At 39.9% G+C, this 20,895-nt stretch overlaps 1 protein-coding gene across 1 annotated transcript in view; it reads right to left on the bottom strand.

The window, feature by feature from the left end:
* Positions 1-20,895, bottom strand: part of LOC124616271 (solute carrier family 12 member 6) — a 255,635-nt gene that overhangs the window by 96,874 nt on the left and 137,866 nt on the right. Inside the window, exons 10-11 of the mRNA XM_047144575.1 lie at positions 16,319-16,572; positions 6,096-6,215 (exon numbers count right to left, since the gene is read on the bottom strand). Of these exons, the coding sequence (XP_047000531.1) occupies positions 6,096-6,215; positions 16,319-16,572 (374 nt within the window). The remainder of the gene's footprint in view (positions 1-6,095; positions 6,216-16,318; positions 16,573-20,895) is intronic.

Here is a 20,895-nt window from a genome sequence, read left to right as displayed (position 1 = left end):
ACATTGATGAAGACGCAAAGTTAGTTCTTTTTGCTGATGATACAAGTATAGTAATAACATCCAAAAACCAAGAACTAAGTGATGTAATTGTAAATGATGTTTTTCACAAAATTATTAAGTGGTTCTCAGCAAATGGACTCTCTTTAAATTTTGATAAAACACAGTATATACAGTTCCGTACAGTAAATGGCACAACTCCAGTAATAAATATAGACTTTGAACAGAAGTCTGTAGCTACAGTCAAATTTTCAAAATTTATAGGTGTGTCCATTGATGAGAGGATAAACTGGAAGCAACACATTGATGGTCTGCTGAAATGTCTGAGTTCAGCTACATATGCTATTAGGGTTATTGCAAATTTTGGTGATATGAATCTCAGTAAATTACTTACTATGCCTACTTTCATTCACTGCTTTCGTATGGCATCATATTCTGGGGTAATTCATCATTGAGTAGAAAAGTATTCATTGCTCAAAAACGTGTAATCAGAATAATTGCTGGAGCCCACCCACGGTCATCCTGCAGACATCTATTTAAGAATCTAGGGATCCTCACAGTAACCTCACAGTATATATATTCACTTACGAAAATTAATAGCAGTGTGCATAGCTATAACACCAGGAGAAAGGATGATCTTCTCTATGCACGGTTAAATCTGACTTTGGCACAGAAAGGGGTAAATTATGCTGCCACAAAAGTCTTTGGTCACCTACCAAACAGCATCAAAAACCTGACAGATAGCCAACCAACATTTAAAAATAAATTAAAAGAATTTCTAGATGACAACTCGTTCTACTCATTAACTGAATTTTTAGATATAAATTAAGGGAGGGGGAAAAAAACCAACTTAAACATTAGTGTCATGCAATATTTTGTGTAATGTAATATCTTGTACAGACATCGTTTATTAAACTGACACATTCCACATCATTACGAAGTGTTGTATTCATGATCTAAGGAACAAGTATTAATCTAATCTAGACTACATCCATACAAATGCCTTTGGGATGGCCAGTGACCCTGACATTTTTCAGAGCATTTTAAAGCAACTCATTTGGCCCATCCTTTCTTGTGTGAACTATCCAGATGGTGGTATGATAACTGATCGTAAACACCAAGGAAATTTGAATTATTTACACATTTTCACATTTTCTTTAGTTAATTGTAATCTGTATATAATTTGAGTTTTTTTAAAAAAAAAAAAAAAAAAAAAAGGCTGGGCATCCAACGCCTAGTATTTATTTCTGGGAAAAAGGCAGCAGCACCCCAACACAGTCACATTTAGAAGCAACTGACAACTATGATAAGGAAGAGCTCGTGTTTTTCCTGGGAGATGTTAACTGCCTTATGTGTTTTACATCTCGAATAGCTGAGATTTCATACCTCTGAGAACAACTGTCAAAAAAGGTGAACAATTTGACAGGTCACTTGGTTTCCAGCAGTTCAAGAGTGCACTAAATCAAAACTTTATCTGCCATCATGCACACCAGATGAGCCAACTGCTTAAGCAATGGATGCAATGCAGTATGAAGTACAGACCACTCATTTCTACAGAGGTAAATATAGGTGGGAGATCGTTAGATTATGTGTATAAGGTACGTAGTATTCTCACAAGAGCGTCACTAGTTATAATACACATATAGTGCACCAATTCCTCGTGTTTTTATACAACACAAATATCTATCTTTAACGGACCAGAAGCCACTAATATCTCTGTTTGGTATCCAGGCCAGCTTACTAGAGAAGATAGCGCAGTGGTTATAATGGTTTCCTAAGGAAACATCATTACAAAGTATTTTTCAAGACAATGAGTTGTAATGCCAATATTGATGCGCTCTCAAAGGACCCAAACCTATCTTATATAGTGCCAGTATTTGTAGATATTATTCACTACCCTCAACACAATGTGTACAGATTGAGAAAACCCTCTTTGTTTAAGCTGCTGAATCTACCTCTTTGAGTCTTGTAACCCGGAGACTTTCTGAAGATGTTTAGATCATGTGGTGTAGCAGCTGTCCAGTTCAGTCCCATTACAAAGAGAGAGAGTAAAATAATAATAAAACCAATTCCCAAATCACATTTCGGATTGCTTATGCAATTACAGGTTAAATGATAGGAGACATGGGTCTGTACATCAAATTAATTAAGAAGCTGACAAATTAATTTACTTATTTCAGCATTAAAAATAATTTTCCCTAGCCAACTGAAGCCACCGATAGCTTGCCAAAGTACAGAATTGTCAAATGGATAGGGAGAACCAATTATTGCGATCACCAATCATTTAAATACTCACCAGGACTTAAATCTCCCTAAGTTTCAGTGACCATTAGTTTCAAATGCAAGGCAAGGCAACACCTACACAGGGAGAGCAACCCTTCCTACAATCAGTGAGTGTCAATCCCACCCCTCTTCCCAAGACCTCCAACCTGTGCATGGATGGGCCACATCACTCCTCGGCAGAAACCCCAGTTAACCTTTTGTTCTCAGCAGAAGCACACAGTTGTGTGACATTCGAGATTGCACAACTGCTGAGAGATGCCCTCTCGGTCTCAGTTCACTGTTGACCCCAGTAGGAATAATTTTGACTTGCACTAGTGCAGTAGTTGCCAGTTTTTTCCCACTATATGTGTTGCGTTTCCACTGTCTTGGAAGCAACTGTATGCAATGTCATCCAGCTTTAGTCAAGATGTTCACAGTAGAAAGCTTGTAGCACATCTGTCCATGATTAATCTTCAAAGTGATTTGCACCATGAGGAACTAGCTTCATGGTACAATGCTAGCTAGAGTGGTCATCACAATTCATGATATGACCCATTATGCATACTTGGAACTGAATGGCAGCCACAGCCACAGCCGACCACTACAGAAAATCAAAGAAGAATCTTGAGAATTTCGAATAAAGAATTCTATACTTCCTTTAGCTTTAAATAAATACATAAAAAAAGAGAAAAAAGAAAAATTGGTTATTCCAAATTCACCACATGAGTGACACCATGCTGCCCTGCCAAATCCTTTATGTTGAACTCTACGCTGGCAGTAGAACTTGTGGAGCCCCGTCTTAGGGGCTTCAAGGACCAGCCAAAACACATAATGAAGATGACTGGTATAAATGTACAAACATGGAGAGAATGCACCCTGGACCACTTAGTGTGGAGAAACATTATGTTCACCACTGTCCTCTTGTTCGAAGGAGAACACCACAGTCATGAAGAGGCCATGTGACATTCAAGAAAGCTGTCAGTTACAACCCTTCTGCACCAACTGTTCAGGGCAATTTGTGTAGATGCATGTTTTATGGCAGGAATTATCTGTTCAGTCATCAGAAAAAACTCATAAGATGAGCTGAAATGCTTGCTACATGCAGGAAAAAGTTATGCATACTTGGAACTTAATGGCAGCCACAGCCACAGCCGACCACTACATGTTTTTCTGTTGCTGTTTTCTTTATGGAGACCCAGCTATCTGCTGGACTTTGTTTTCTATAATTTGTTTACATTTAAAAATAGCAAAATGGCCTACAAAACACTTCACAATTAAATGGAGCAGTATTTTCACCACGTCCATGGTTTCGTAGAAAGTTGTCTTTTCTTGTAATCCTGCCAGATGTGTCAATGGATCAATCAATACAATTATGCACACATCAGGTGAGGTCAATAGGAGAGATGCAAACTGATACTCTTGCAGGTACCAGGTCTCACAGGTAAACAACAGCATCATATTTAACGGCTGCCGTGGACTGTTTATCAGCCTCACTTGTTTCAGCTTGTAGATTTGTACCACACAGTCTTCAGTGGTCTATTTACAATGAGCTTGCAATACTTTGTTGTTTTCTGGACATTAATATAGACTATATTATTCCCAGTTGCCCACATTCGGCCTGAACACAGACATGTCTGTTTTCCAAATGTGGTGTGATCTCTGTTCTCAGTTCAACTGGATGCTGTAGATGAGTGTGCAGTGTTAGCTTGAATGAGTGGTTCACCCTATGGTGCTTCCCATCCTGATGAAAAAGTTAGTGTTCTCCAGCATTAACATTTGAGTTACTTAGTATACCACCTGACAGCTGTAATTGCAAAGAGGTATTCACTTCTAGATGTACTTGCTTTTGTTTGTTTCAAGAAGAGTCAGGAATAGTATTTTCTGTGAATTATTTGTACTTGGATGGCGTTAAATGAAACTTGTATTGTTGAGGAAGCAGGCATGTGACAGTTTTCTCCACTCAATAAGTTCTTCATGTACCAACTGTGTCACAACTTTGTCAACAAAATCCAACATCAAAACACTTCACCATACAATTCTGACCCTGAGATGCAATTATTTATTTTGCGCTCTCTCTTAGAAAACAGTTGCCATATGATAGTCAACACTGTTGTTCTCACTAGGACCACTCTGTTCATTCATATCTCCCTTACCGGACACGATAAATTGTTTTATTTCATAGTTAATGTTCAGCAATGTTCAAGGTTTATTAATGACTGTATTTTTTAGAGTAGAAATCTGGATGAACTGTATTACTTCGAAATTAAAAGTAGATGCATTTGTGCAGAACCTGTGAGCAATTTTCCAAGGATGCGCCTTTCAATTTTTTACACTACTTCTTCACTGGTCTGACAAATACTTATAACATAAAGAAAGGGGGATAGGGTACAAAGATGAAGAATAAATGAATCAAAGATGTAAATACATTGAGATGAGAGAACTCTTTGGATACCTCCTAATATAATGTCGGATCTCCTTTTGACAGCATACTGCAGTAACTTGAGGTGGCGTGGACTCAAAAAGTCATTGCAAATCCCCTGCAAAACTACTGGGCTATACTGCCTTTATAGCTGTCTATAACTGTGAATGTGTTGCTGGTGCAGGACTTTGTGCACAAACTGACCTCTTTAACAAGTAACTTAAAGGTTTGATGGGATTCATGTTAGGTGCTCGAATTGTTCAGAATGTTCTTCAAACCATTCATGAACAGTTGTGGCCCAGTGACATGAGGCACTGACATTCACAAAAATTTCATCGTTCTTTGGGGATATGAAGGCCATGAATTGCTGCAAATGGACTCCAAGTAGCCAAACACAACCATTTACAATCTATGATAGTTGAGCCAGAGGACCCAGTCCATTCCACGTAAACACAGCCCAAGCCATTACGGAGCCACAACCAGCTTACATAGTGTCTTGTTGAAAACCTGGCTCCACAGCTTCATGGGGTCTGCACCACATTCAGACCCTAGCATTAGCTCTTACCAACTCAAATCAGGTCTCATATGACAAGCCCATGGTTTTCCAGTTATCTATGGTTCAACCAATAAGTCCAGGAGAGATGTTTGCAGGTAATGTTGTGCTGTTACCAAAGACAATCAAGTCAGTCGTTTACCACCAAAGCCCACTAATACCAAATTTCATCACAGTACTGTATGTAAATGCTACTGCTGTTATCAAGTGAAAGCTGTCGACCACTGCACTGTCCATGTGAGAGATAATGCTTGAAATTTGGTATTCTCCTGACACTATGGACCTCAATTATTCAATTCTCTAACGATTTCCAAAATGGAATGTCCCGTGTGTCTAGCTCCAACTAGTATACAGCATTTGAAGTCTGTTAATTCCCATCATGTGGCAATAATCACATCAAAAACCTTTTCACATGAATCATCTGAGTGCAAATGACAGCTCTGACATTGCACCGCCCTTTTATACCTCGTGTACATAGTACTACTACCATATGTATGTGTGTGTGTGTGTGTGTATTCCTGTTCTGCGACTTTTGCCACCTTGGTGTAGAGCATGAATGCATCTTTCACAACAGGTGCAGTTGAACTGCAATTTGGGGCAAAGCCTAGATACATTTGATGCAGCCCTTTCAAAAAAATGTGTAAAATATTTATACATAAAATTATAATTATAAAGCAAAAATTGTATTGGGAGTATAGCAGCATAAATGACTTCTAAATATACAGCATTTAACTAGAAAGGGATGAAACAGATCATAAGAGGTTAAGGTGGCACAGAATTTTGATGAACTTGTCAATTAAAGTGTATTTCTATGGAGAAAATTATTTTTATGGTGGTGATTCTAAAGACTGTGAAGTTACTTACCCTCTGTACTCAATGTACTTGTATATGCATCCAGCCATTCCCATTGCCACTAGTGCATAATACCAGCTTGTCATAAACATGACTGCTATGCAGAGTGACAGTCCAAGAAATGACAGCGACCTGGTAAAAAATAAATATCACAAATCAGAAGGGAAATGTGGAACATATTATCCACAATTCTATAGCCACTTCTCTAGCTATCACAGCAGCTTGCAGTACCATAATTTGTCTCCATCCTAACACATTTGTAGTTGTTGTACACTGAACACATCTGACACATGTGACCTAATTTCTCTAATTTTACCTTTTGGAACCCAGCATGACCAAGATATGACAGTGATACATTCTCCGACATCAACAAAGATGGGCAATTTTAATCAAAGTCCTTTTCATTGCACAAGAAGCCTTTAATATTGTCTCTCTAGACAAAATTCGCTCCACATCCTGTTAACATTTTTTCTCTGACTAAACGTACAAGGTCTGTACAAAAAATTCTAGAACTTTGTCCACAAAATTTTCCTATGCTTACCTTTTACTTACTGTGTATGATCTCCTTCAAAATACTCTCCTCCACAATTGATGCATCACTTGTAATGCCATTTCTACCTCCAGAAGCAGTCTTGGTATGCCCCTTACTGAAATGCACAAAGTGCTAATTTTCGGGTATCTCTTCTATCACTGTAAATTTTCATCATTCCAAAAGTGACTTCAACCTCAGAAATAAAAGAAAAGTCCACAGGATCCACCTTGTCCTCATTTTCACAATCGAAAAGCTCTTCAAAGGTTGTGAAGCAAAGATCTTTCTGGTCTCACTAATGAGCTGTGGGACGGACTTGGCGGCAACACAATGCATTCCAAGATGCTGTGCCAGGACTTCATGACATGATCCAACTGAAATGTTGCATTCCTCTGTAATCTCTTGGCAGTGAGACTTTGACTGGTGCACATGATTTCATTGATGATCCTGATATGTACATTGTCAGTACACGTTGAAGTGTGTGCTGAATGAGGGTCATCTTTAACTTCCATCAGGCCATTTTAAAACCGTGTGAACCATTAGTAACACTGAGTAAGGCTTAAGCACTCATCACCACAGGCTTTCTGCATCATTTGATGCGTCTCTGTTAAGGTGTTCTTGAATTTCACACAATTTAATGCAGACGCATTGCTCCTCTAACTCTGTCATCTCGAAATTCACAAACTGTGCACCACAACATTCTACTCAATACAGCACTAAACAATAACTAATAGACATAAAACAATGAAACTTGTGGCAGTTACACAATAAACACAGGCATGGACAGATACCAACCACATTTTGCACCAACACACCACTGGCATGAAACTATGAATGTTCTGGAATTTTTTGAACAGACCTCACATAAATTATGTATCAGCTGGGTTTTCACAGAACATAACACAGTATTTTGTACTGTGAATATATTGTATGTAACTTACACTGGGTCCTTCAATGAGATGCATTTTTAACAAATTTTTTTCTCACCAGAAGCTTCATTTATATAATCACTGTAAATTTTAAGTTGTGACTCCATGATATTGTACATTTTTGTACCTAACTTAAGCTTAATTTATGTAAATCACTATAACTTTTAAGGTGTGGCTCCATGATATTGTATTCACATATCTGACTTTAGTGTTTTACTACAGATGATGTATTCATAAAATATATAAAGAAGAGCCAAAGAAACTGGTACACCTGCCTAATATCATGTAGGACCCCGTGAGCATGCAGAAGTGCTGCAATACGATGTGTCATGGACTCGACTAATATCTGAAGTAGTGCTGGAGGGAACTGACACCATGAATCCTGCAGGGCTGTCCATAAAGGCACAGTAAGTCATGGCGGCTGCAGTGTAACACGTGTTAAGTTCGGCTCGCGAAATTTAGTTGAATTCGAAGGTGTTCTTGCAGGTGGTGTTGTCTAGTACAAGTGGAAATCGTGAAAACAACAGTGTTCTGTGCAGTAGTGCTATTTTTTTTCTGTGCTCCGCCAATATCTTCGAGAAAATGGTAAACAGAAGAGTGAACAGCAGCGCGTCCAGCAGCGGGGAAGCAGCAGGTGCGGCAGGCTCGCTCTTGGCGGAAGGTGCGGCCGCGGCTCCCGGTATAGCGGAGCTGGTCCGCTCTGAGGTAAATGCTGCGCTCCGCGATAAAAACAATCTCGATCTGATAGCAGGCACTATATCAGATACTGTAACGGCAGCAGTATTGGCCAAAATGCGTGAAACTGTTGAGGCCAATACTGCCGAAATTACAGCACTAAAAAAGTCTGTGTCTGAATACGAGAAAAAGGCACGAGAGTTGGAAGTCAAACTATCTGCCGCAACTGACGAACTAGAACAGTACCAAAGGCGAAATAGTCTACGACTGTTTGGAGTAGTAGAAAATAAGGAAGAAGACACGGACAACCTGCTTATACAGGTTGCGCGTGAAAAATTAGGCGTTGAAGTGACCAAGGCAGACATTGACAGGAGCCATCGGGTGGGACGAAAATTACCAGGTGCCACCAAACCTCGTCCAATAATAATTAAATTTGTCTCGTACCGAAAAAGGGCAGAGATCTTTACCCAGAAGAAGAAGTTAGCAAGGACAGGGCTTACAATAAGGGAAGATCTGACACACGAACGGCTAAAGATTTTAAACAGTGCCATATCCCATTTCGGTCTTCAGAATGTGTGGACTCAGGATGGCAGAGTAATCATTAAGACAGCAGCTGGAAAGAAGACAGTCACAAACATGACAGAACTGAATAGTATTAAGTGAAGTTACTCGAGCCAAAAGTGCAAACTTAACACCATTTGCAATTGTAACAGCCCCAATACTCAGATATAGTCTTGTAATTTTATTAATTTTTTAATTATACCCATATTTGTACCTTCAACTAATTGTTTTTGTAACTGTATTAACTTTTCACTATTTTTTTGTGTCTGTAGCTCTAACCATTACTTAACTTTAGTTACTGCTAATTCTTTTTTTCATTTTCTCAGTTTATTCTCTTCCGTTCTGAAATAGTTCTATTGCAATTATTAGTCTCTCCTTTAGTTCATTAATCACCCATCTCTTCGGTTTAAATTGTTCATAACAAAAATCACTATCAGTATCACTTTAGCAAATTTCAATCAAATTGTAGCTTCCTACGATAATCACTACCAGTATCACTTCAGTTAATTTCAATTTAATTCTAGCTTCCTACGATAATCTATTAATTACTAAGCTTACTTCTCTCTGCTGGCAGCATCGGCCTCTTAAATCACTCCCTTCTCCCTTACTTCCACTCTAAGCTGTTTCAAATACGCTAATTACATTTCTCCTCTTACGACAGAGGATACACAGTGACACACAGCCGTCACTATTTTGGTCATATTCTCCTTGCACAGAATACCACTAATCCATTTTCTATACTCCCGCAACCTCAGAAAATCTTTAGCAGGCGCCTTTCTTTCGGCACTCGCGGTGTCACAAACAGGGCGTGCAAAATCTCGGACACCCTTGTGTTATGTCACTTGGCGGAAGCAGCGGCCAGTGCCCCTCGCGGCAGGTAGTGCCTAACAAAGGGACAAACCAGTCTGCCACCCTACTCCAGGTTGCTCGGCGGAACGCATCAGAGCTTTTAACAGCTCACTGTAACATCCAGTCTTTACCTGCGCATTACGAAGAACTTAGCCTCCTCTTCAACCAACTAAACTACCACGTAATCCTCTTATCCGAAACGTGGTTGAAACCACACATATCCTCTGCATCTTTTCATCTCCCAGGGTACACATTTCTTAGGGCAGACAGATCAAAAAAGCGAGGTGGCGGGGTCGGCGCGTATATACAAACAGATCTCAAAGTGAAAGTCTTATGTACGTCAAATCCTGCTGAAGAAAAAGAGGCTGAATTCATGTTCATTGAAATAAATATACAAAGTCGGAAATTCTTGACTGGCGTCGTTTACAAGCCGCCAAAAATAAGCTCAATGAGTTCCTTCCAGTCGGAATTACATTCACCTGCTAAGAGACACTCCCTCCACAATAAACCTAAGAAGACTGTTTAGTTGCAATAGCATGAACATTCTTCCATACGGCGCACAGTCATACTCTTATAGACGTAATCGCAACGAAACAGACTGACAAAGTAAGAGATGTTGGTCAAACATCGGCCCCTGGCCTCTCAGCACATGATGTAATATTCCTGGCCTACTCTGTGCAGCCCCCAAGGATCAAATCGCGTTACATAACTGGTAGGAACATGAAACGTATTGACCTTGATGCTCTAACAGCCGATTGCTCAGAAATCTCATGGCATCAAATAAACAGAAAACCCACAATCGACGGCAAAATTAATGAACTTGGTGATAAACTCACTGCCCTCTATGACAAACATGCACCTGTGCGCACAATCCGTGTAAGAAAATCTCCTGCTCCCTGGCTGACAGCTGAATTACGTCAAATGATGACTAATAGGATGCTGCCCACAGGCGTTTCAAGGCAGATCCGAAACCCGAGCGTTTCGAAGAATATAGAAAGCTACGGAACAGAGTGAAACAATGCATTCGCAATGCTAAAATCAGGCACGCTCGCTCCCTTGTATGCAGCGATCTGACGCCCACGACTCTATGGAAGAATCTCCGTAGCTTGGGGGTCGGAAAGGCAAAATCGGAAACTACTTTTCATGTGTCAGCTAACGAATTAAATGAATTCTTCTCTGCACCTCTGAATACCAGCACAGCTGATAATTACCGTCCACAAGAATCCCCAAACAGGATAACTAACAACGATACCTTCCATCTAAAACATGTAACAACAAATACGGCAAGAAAAGCAATAATGAGAATCTCTTCTGATGCAATAGGCAACAACAGTATCGGTATAACCATGATTAAGAATGTTGCCGATATCTTAGTACCTGTCTTAACTGACATATTTAATTTTTCCCTCGTGAACGGAATATATCCCACTGCATGGAAAAGAAGCCTAATTCGACCCATCCCTAAGATCGAAAACCCGCAACTGCCTAGTGATTACCGACCAATTAGCATACTGCCTGCTGTTTCCAAAGCACTTGAATATATTGTTCATGACCAAATCACTGAACACTTGCATGAATTCAGCCTATATGACAAATTTCAATACGGTTTCCGTAAACATCACAGCACAAACACTGCTCTAATTAAAGTAACTGATGACCTGAAATATGCCATCGACAATCGAAAGGCAACAATATTGACGCTACTGGACTTCAGCAAAGCTTTTGACACTGTTAACTTTGACATATTGCTCAGAAAAATGCAACAGCTTAATTTCTCTGACAGTGCAATGAGATGGTTTGAAAGCTACTTAAAAGACAGACAGCAATGTGTTGTCTGCGTAAATGAAAAATCTTCCTGGAAATATGTTTCGTCGGGAGTGCCACAAGGATCAGTCTTAGGACCACTTTTGTTTTCTTTATATGTCAACGATATTTCGTCGGTTCTGTCCTCCTGTAAATATCATTTCTATGCCGACGACCTCCAGCTCTACCTAAGCGTCAGACCTGAAGATGTAAACACTGCAATCGCTCAGATGAATGATGATCTGTCTTCAGTAGTGAGATGGGCGAAAAACCTGGGGCTTAAACTAAATGCAAAAAAGACGCAAGTAATCTTAATAGCCCATCAGAAATTATAAGTTCAGATTTCCGCGAACGGCTACCTCCTATTCTGCTCGACGGTACTCCAATACCATATCAGAAAACAGTGAAGAACTTGGGTGTAACTTTGGATGAGCATCTCAACTGGCGGAGAATACAGTCGCAGTGTGCCGAAAGACGTCTGCTTGTCTCTATGCTCTCAAAAAGTTTCGGAACATATTTCCACAGGACTTGAAACGCCAGCTCGTGCAAGCACTCGTTCTACCGAACCTCCACTATTGTGATGTGATTCAACAAGGCATGAGTAGTGAAAACAAAAGACGGCTAGAGCTAACCATGAATGCCTGTGTGCATTACACCTGCAACATTCGCCGATATGATCATGTTAGTGCTTCATACTCCGAGCTAGGGTGGCTGCGGCCGGACAAATTGCGTGACTACCACACTCTATGTCTACTCCACCGACTCCTCATCGCGCAAGCACCCCAGTACCTTGCTTCAGAGATTAAAAACCTGTCATGTCATCATAATCGAAACACGAGGTCACTCTTATTTGGCATCCTAACTGTGCCCACTGACAAAACAAAAACTTTTGCAAACTCCTTCTCAGTTGCCGCTGTCCGCCTCTGGAACAAACTGCCCCTTACCTTGCGCAAAATTCGATCTCCTGCTGCTTTTAAGAAGAAGTTGAAGTATTTCCTACTATCATCCTCACAAAGTTCTCCACAAAATTAATGTACAAGGACAATCCCCTCATCTGTCAAATAGCAAAGCTAGCGTCTCCTATCTTGCTCCTGAGATGCCTTCCTCTTCATCTTTCTCTATTAGCCACGCAATCTTCTTTTCCTTTATATTTCCTTAATTATGTTTCATCATGTCTCTATTCTTCTCCTCCCTTCACCATGAGTCTCCCTCATACTCCCTGCTGCCGGCACTCCTATCTAAAATCTGTCTCTTCAATAATGTCTAATTATAACAGTACTTGTGACCTAAGAATATAAACTCTATATGTATGTATTTTTCCAGGTGTACCTTTCAAATTGTTTATTTCACTTTTTGTACTAGATGTAGTTTAACATGCCTACTAAAACATATGAATGTAAAATAAGTAGAATGCCTGGTTAGATGTAAGAGAGGGCCTGATGGCCCTAATCTTGCCAGGTTAAATAAATCAATAAATAAAAAAAAAAAAAATAAATAAATAAACCCATGAGATTACGAGGGGGTGGAGATCTCTTCTGAACAGCACATTGCAAGGCACCCCAGATATGCTCAATAATGTTCATGTCTGTGGAGTTTGGTGGCCAGCAGAAGCATTTAAACTTGGAAGGGTGTTCTTTCAGCCACTCTGTAGCAATTCTGGATGTGTGAGGTGTCACATTGTCCTGCTGGAACTGCCCAAGTCAGTCAGAATGCGCAATGGACAAATGTATGAAGGGACCAGACAGGATGCTTACGTACATGTCGCCTGTCGGAGTCATATCTGGACATACCAGAGGTCCCACATCACCCCAACTGTACAAGCCACACACCATTAAAGAGCCTGCACCAGCTTAGAACAGCGCCTTGCCGACATGCAGGGTCTATGGATTCATGAGTTTGTCTCCATACCCGCACATGTCTATTTGCTCAATACAACTTGAAATGAGACTCATCTGACGAGGCGACTTGTTTCCAGTCATTAACAGTCCAACGTCGGTGTTGTCGGGCCCAGGTGAGGCGTAAAACTTTGTGTCATGCAGTCATCAAGGGTATACAAATGGGCTTTGGCTCCAAAAACCCATACTGATGATGTTTCTTTGAAAGGTTTGCACGCTGACACTTGTAGATGGCCCTGCATTGAAATCTGCAGCAACTTTCAGAAGGGTTGCACCTGTCACGCTGAACGATTTTCTTCAGTCATTGCTCATCCTGTTCTTGCAGGATCTTTTTCTGGTGGCAGTGATGTCAGAGATATAATGTTTTATCGGATTTCTGATATTCACAGTACACTCGTGAAATGGTCATATGGAAAAATCCCCACTTCATTGCTACTTTGGAGATTGGAGATGCTGTGTACCATCGCTTGTGCACTGACTATAACACCATTTTAAAACTGCACTTTAATCTCGAAAACCTGCCATTGTAGCAGCAGTAACCGATCTAACAATTGTGCCAGACACTTGTCTTAAATAGGCATTGCCAACTGAGGCGCCACATTCTGCCTCTTTACATATATCTATCTTAGAATATGCATGCCTATACCAGTTTCTTTGGTGATTCAGTGTACATTCTCCTAAAGAGAAACAACAGTATCATATGATACCCAATGTTAATCTGTAAAGTAATAACAATGATATTTTTGGCCTTGATTGCAAGAAACAGTGGTTATGTGTGTGTGGGAGTTGTGAATGTGTGTGTGTGTGTGTGTGTGTTTTGTCTACTTTAGAAGGAAGTGTTTTGGCTGAAAGTTCACATTTGGCAGACTTTTTGTTGTGCCTGTCTGTGACTCAGAATCTTGTCCATACAGTGAGTAGCAATCTGCCCTTTTTATAATATTTCATCTGTTCTCTAATTGACAAGAAGTTCCAAATGCTCTGCAGTTCTATGGTAGAATACTGCAGGATTTATTTATTAGGTGAATTAGTTATGGTAAAAGCAACAAAGCATATCCGAGTAACAGAATCTATACCAAATTCTACATGGCATAGTTTGGCTGAAAGACATCATATCTTGCCTGACATCCACATCCCAATTCCAGTTATATCCAAGATCAGCACTGCCACCAATTGTGTCACTGGATCCACTGCAAAATTTTATCCTCAAATCAAACTATGATCCCACTCCTTTGCTGCATAACAACCTTCTAAATGGTACAATGGAACCTCAATTAACCATCACTTCTGATACCAGGGGGTGGTCAGAATGCTAACAAGGTCGGACAACCATAAGAGAAGGAAACAAGTCATTTACAGAGCTCAAAATGATGTATTAAATAAAAATTAAATAAGAAAATTACATTTCCACATGCGGGGCAAAAGCATAGTTTTTATATAACCTTGTTTAACTTCAGACTCAGAAGGATGGCTTGGGGCGTTATCTAGCAGTACAGTTGCACAGGGTTGCAGGTTTTGGATTTCAAGTATTTTCTAACAGCCAGAACAAATGCATCAAAAACAGTTCTTTAAAGAGATCACAATTCATCCAAACACTTTTTTGAGCTTTATAATGAATGGTAAGTGCTGACATGTTTATGTTCCTTAAGGCTCTTGGTTTCTTAGATTTTATGATCACCACTTACGTTGCTGCATGTTGCAATGGTCAGGCTGTTCTATGCTAGTGTTGTGCCTGTAGCTATTTCACTCTTTGAGGCAGAATTTTAGTTCATCTCAGTCTTGTTAATGTTGTATAATTCATCAGCTACACCCCGCGTCCGGCCATCCTGATTTAGGTTTTCCGTGATTTCCCTAAATCGTTCCAGGCAAATGCCAGGATGGTTCCTTTCAAAGGGCACGGCCGACTTCCTTCCCTAATCCGATGAGACCAATGACCTCGCTGTCTGGTCTCCTCCCCCCAAAATAACCAACCAATCATCAGCTACCAGTTTATTTTCTGACACTGTTTTTTCAATTTTTTCAACAACCTGCCTATATGTGTTATCATCAGCAGAAAGTTTTTCACCTGAAAAGCAACTTGCCTAATATCGTGATGATTTTTCCACCAGTGAAGCCTACACTCACGTGCTTCTAATTAGTGACAGGAGTAAAATTGATCACTAACACTGGCATGCTGTTCTGTGCAGAATGCAGGTCAATGATTGGACATGGTCAGATAATTCAAGGAGTCAGTTAATTGAAGGTCAGAGGATTGAGGTTCTACTCTACTTAAAACATAAGGCAGTGGCAATTGCTGAGCACCAGCCAGTCTTTAGGACTAAATTCTTTAACTTATTGCAAAAAGTCTGGTTTCTGCAAAGACCAAATTGTTTTTCATCTATTCACACACTTTACCTCACTGCAATCCAGCACCATTTGTGGCTTATGTCTTCTCCAATCGACAAATCATTTCCCAGCATGGAAATTGCGCATACCACAAGTCCAGATTCATACTACAGTAGTTTGAGGAGTATACAGTGTATTTGAGATGATTTACTAATCTCAAGATTTCTTTTTTATTAGGCTTCATACTTGTGTGAAATCATAACAGAGAACCTAATAATCATTTCTCAATCTGGAAGTTTTTGATCAGTGCATGGAGAGCTGGTGTCAATCTATGTCTGGGGTTATTCAATTTAATGACAAACCTTAGCTGTTTTGTGTGATTCAGAGAAAACAAAGCTGAGTTTTAAGTGGGTAATGGTTACATTCTGGCTGATCAGTGTATTACAAAACCATTATAAAAATTTCTAACCAATTTGCCTAAAAGTGAATGTGGACATATTACACCAGAAAACAATTTTTAAGGCAACATTAAACTACATGATTTCATCTTCTGTGAAATGTATTACTCAAGTTACCACGTAAATCACACTTTTAAAAGTCTAATAACATACCCGTATAATCTATGAAACATAGCATAACTGAACCTTTAAGGAAAAATAGTTTGTTACTAACCAGTGATAGTACTTAAATCTCGGTCTCCAGTTAGGTGTGCGAAGAAGTGTTTGTAGCGCACAAGCAAGGTTGACAAATCCATAGCACATTAGGAAAAACATAGAGAGCAGAGGTGCAAGATAATCAACATTTCCCAATAAAATACCACACTGGCAGATGAGCACCGTCAGAACTAGTGCTCGTGTAGGTTCACCACGACTAGATGACACAGCAAAAGGTGCTAGGAAAGGGATGATTCCATCTTTCGCGATTGCCTGAAAACACCAAGAAAAGCAGAATGGTTAATAAGAATCACACACAGAGAGAGAGGGAGTGAGAGGGGGAGGGAGGGCGAGAGGGAAGAGGGGGAAAGGAAAGAGAGGAAAGGGAGGGAGAGGGAGAGGGAGAGGGAGAGGGAGAGAGAGAGAGAGAGAGAGAGATGACAATTCATTGTGAATATTTGCAAATACTAAAGCCCAGAGAATTAGGGTGTCAACTGCTAATTTCATTTCATAGTTAATGATAATGTATAACCTACATTAATGCCAGTATCAAGCATAATACAGACAGACACTTACACTGACAAAAGATTTCTTCTAGCTTTACATAATGTAAGGGCATAGGAATAAATGTAATACTATAAACATGTATAATGACTAAAAAGCATGTGTAATGAGTTCATTAATAATGACACCATTTAGGTAAAATATGAGACCAGTAATACATTTTACAACAATTATGAATTTGTCAATCCTAGTTCTTGTGTGGAATAAAAACATGGACCATCAGAACTCTGAAGAAGAATAAAATGAAGATGAAATTGGTACTATCATACTGAGCACATAGGTACAGTATGAAATTATGAGTTATTAAAGAAAAATCTATGGAAGATCCTTACCCAAAGAAGGGGCAGGTTAATGGGACATGCGCTATTGCATCCAAGAGAAGTCGCCTAATCCCATAGGGAGCAGTACACGAAAAAGTAATAGGGGCTGCCCAAGACTAGAATACATTAGAAGACATTATGGAAAATATGGTAACACAAAGTTCTGGCAAAATATAAATAATTTAGGAGTAATGCTAACCTCTCAGCAAATAGTAGAGGTATTTTGTTGTTTGACAGGTACATAAACAGGCCTGAAAACATCTGGTGTTGTGGGAAGGATCTGGATGGCAATGAATGTAAACTGGCCACTGAAGTCAGGCGTGTTGTGCTCAGCAATGTATTGTTTGTTCTGTAATTGGGTGATCAACATTACTCTTGGCCACAGACTGGCAGTGGCCACTCATTTGAGTGCACAGCTGGTTTGTGGTCAAGTCCATGTAGAACACTGTGCATAAATTTGCTGTCAAACTGTGTGCAAGAGTAGAGTTGACCAAAACATGGTGGAACATGCTACTGAGCAAAACATGTTCGATTTCATGGCTCCTTCGCAGCCCCTGCCATCTGGATCACTTCCCCCAATATCATCTTTGTTGAATTAGCTATATAGGAGTTGTCCTTGCAACAAATCCTTTGTTTCTCTAATCCTCCTTGTCACAAATTCCAAAGCTCCTGCCTCACAGCCATCTCCATCCTGCCACAGTACCCGAACTTCACTCTGCTTACAACCACACCTGCTTCCTTGCAGTCTCCCCTTTAACTTTTCTGTCACCCACTCCCAATCCACTACTCCATGTCATCAGCATCATCATCACCATACGTAGCACAAACTCACCAATGCCAATGTCTATGTGTCCAATTCCTATCCCATATGCCTGCAGCCTCTTCCTCCTATATTCCTATCATGTGTAACTCCTGCCTCCCTCTGTATCACCTATCACACTTCCCCAAAACTCTGCTTCCTTTCTCCCCTCTCCCACTCCACCCAACCTGGCCCTCATCCTAATCAACCTGCAGAACTGCAGTTCCAGTACTGTGTATGCAGCCTGCACAATGTAGCTGTGCTGATGTGTGTGCACATTTACCCTAGCTAGAAAACTGATTCACACACAAGGTAGCAAGTTTTGCAGGCTTTTTGGTGTGCATGCTCCAACTCAATGCCTGTCCATACAGTACATTGCTGCCTTTACTCCTAGAAAATGATGAGTACAATGGGTATGGATAAAGATGAGTTCAAGAGAGGAAACAGCAGCAGCATACCAGTCAAAAGGCAGCTAACAGATGGCAAAATATGTAGTTCAGAGCTTGCAAAGGCTTTCCACTCTTATATGTATAAAATATGATGACACACAAAAATAGATGTTATCATTGTTAATTTCATGGAGTTAAAACTTGACAGTAAATTATGTTGGGATGAGTATACTACAGAACTGCTGAAATTCATAAACAAAACTTTGTTTAAATGTATATATTAATAGACATAGGTGAAATTAAAAAAGCTGGCATACTTTCTTCACTTTCGTTCCAAGTTATAAAGTATCATTTTTGGGGAAATTTATCTTACAATTTTCCAGGTCCAAAGGTAAATAATATAAACTATTTGAATAGTGTAAATTCCGGAACATCTTGCAGAAGCCTGTTCAGAGAACTCTGTTTGCTTCTCTCAGTATATTTATTCCTCAATCAAATGTGCCTCTTTCAAATGGACACCTCCATTTATGGAATAGTTAAGTTTATGGAATCATTATGAAGAATAAGAATAATTTTCATAAAGACTTAAAAGTACATCTACATCTACATCTACATTGATACTCCGCAAGCCACCCAACGGTGTGTGGCGGAGGGCACTTTACGTGCCACTGTCATTACCTCCCTTTCCTGTTCCAGTCGCGTATGGTTCGCGGGAAGAACGACTGTCTGAAAGCCTCCGTGCGCGCTCTAATCTCTCTAATTTTACATTCGTGATCTCCTCGGGAGGTATAAGTAGGGGGAAGCAATATATTCGATACCTCATCCAGAAACGCACCCTCTCGAAACCTGGCGAGCAAGCTACACCGCGATGCAGAGCGCCTCTCTTGCAGAGTCTGCCACTTGAGTTTATTAAACATCTCCGTAACGCTATCACGGTTACCAAATAACCCTGTGACGAAACGCGCCGCTCTTCTTTGGATCTTCTCTATCTCCTCCGTCAGACCGATCTGGTACGGATCCCACACTGATGAGCAATACTCAAGTATAGGTCGAACGAGTGTTTTGTAAGCCACCTCCTTTGTTGATGGACTACATTTTCTAAGCACTCTCCCAATGAATCTCAACCTGGTACCCGCCTTACCAACAATTAATTTTATATGATCATTCCACTTCAAATCGTTCCGCACGCATACTCCCAGATATTTTACAGAAGTAACTGCTACCAGTGTTTGTTCCGCTATCATATAATCATACAATAAAGGATCCTTCTTTCTATGTATTCGCAATACATTACATTTGTCTATGTTAAGGGTCAGTTGCCACTCCCTGCACCAAGTGCCTATCCGCTGCAGATCTTCCTGCATTTCACTACAATTTTCTAATGCTGCAACTTCTCTGTATATTACAGCATCATCCGCGAAAAGCCGCATGGAACTTCCGACACTATCTACTAGGTCATTTATATATATTGTGAAAAGCAATGGTCCCATGACACTCCCCTGTGGCACGCCAGAGGTTACTTTAACGTCTGTAGACGTCTCTCCATTGATAACAACATGCTGTGTTCTGTTTGCTAAAAACTCTTCAATCCAGCCACACAGCTGGTCTGATATTCCGTAGGCTCTTACTTTGTTTATCAGGCGACAGTGCGGAACTGTATCGAACGCCTTCCGGAAGTCAAGAAAAATAGCATCTACCTGGGAGCCTGTATCTAATATTTTCTGGGTCTCATGAACAAATAAAGCGAGTTGGGTCTCACACGATCGCTGTTTCCGGAATCCATGTTGATTCCTACTTAGTAGATTCTGGGTTTCCAGAAATGACATGATACGCTCACTTTGCTACACAAAGGTGACCATTATTCAGGAACGCACATTTTTTTTAAATTTATCTACTCATGAATTGCAGTTTAAGAGGGCTAAAATATTTACTGGCAATCAATTACTTCAATTCAGTAATTGTATAGCGTAACTAACTGATGTACTTATTATTAGCTAACTCTCACAACAAAAATGTTTTCTAACACCTAACTTTTGCACAGCTTCAATGCAGTAATGTTATATGTGTAAATAAGCCTTACAAACTGTTTTTATTATTAAGATACTCAGCTGCAATGATCTTAGAATCAAATTAGGCGTTGAAGTATGTATATTTGTAACATTTATGGTAAACTTTTTAATTTAATATCTAAATGTAGCAATGTACAAATATTATGACTTTCAAAGAAGGGCAGCACATTTTGTATTATTGCAAAATCTGGGAGAGCGTGTCAGTGAAATGATACAAGATTTGGGCTGGACATCATTGAAAGAAAGGCATTTTTCACTGTGATGGAATCTTCTCACAAAATTACAATCACCAACTGTCTCCTCCGAATACGAAAATATTTTGTCGACACCGACCTACATATGGAGAAAACAATCACCATGATAAAATAAGGGAAATCAGAGCTTGTACGGAAAGATATAGGTGTTCGTTCTTTCCGTGTGCTATACGAGATTGGAATAATAGAGAATTGTGATGG

This window comes from Schistocerca americana, chromosome 5 (genome assembly GCF_021461395.2).
Source record: "Schistocerca americana isolate TAMUIC-IGC-003095 chromosome 5, iqSchAmer2.1, whole genome shotgun sequence".
NCBI classification, from domain to species: domain Eukaryota; kingdom Metazoa; phylum Arthropoda; class Insecta; order Orthoptera; family Acrididae; genus Schistocerca; species Schistocerca americana.
This window is presented reverse-complemented; position numbering and strand designations above follow the sequence as displayed.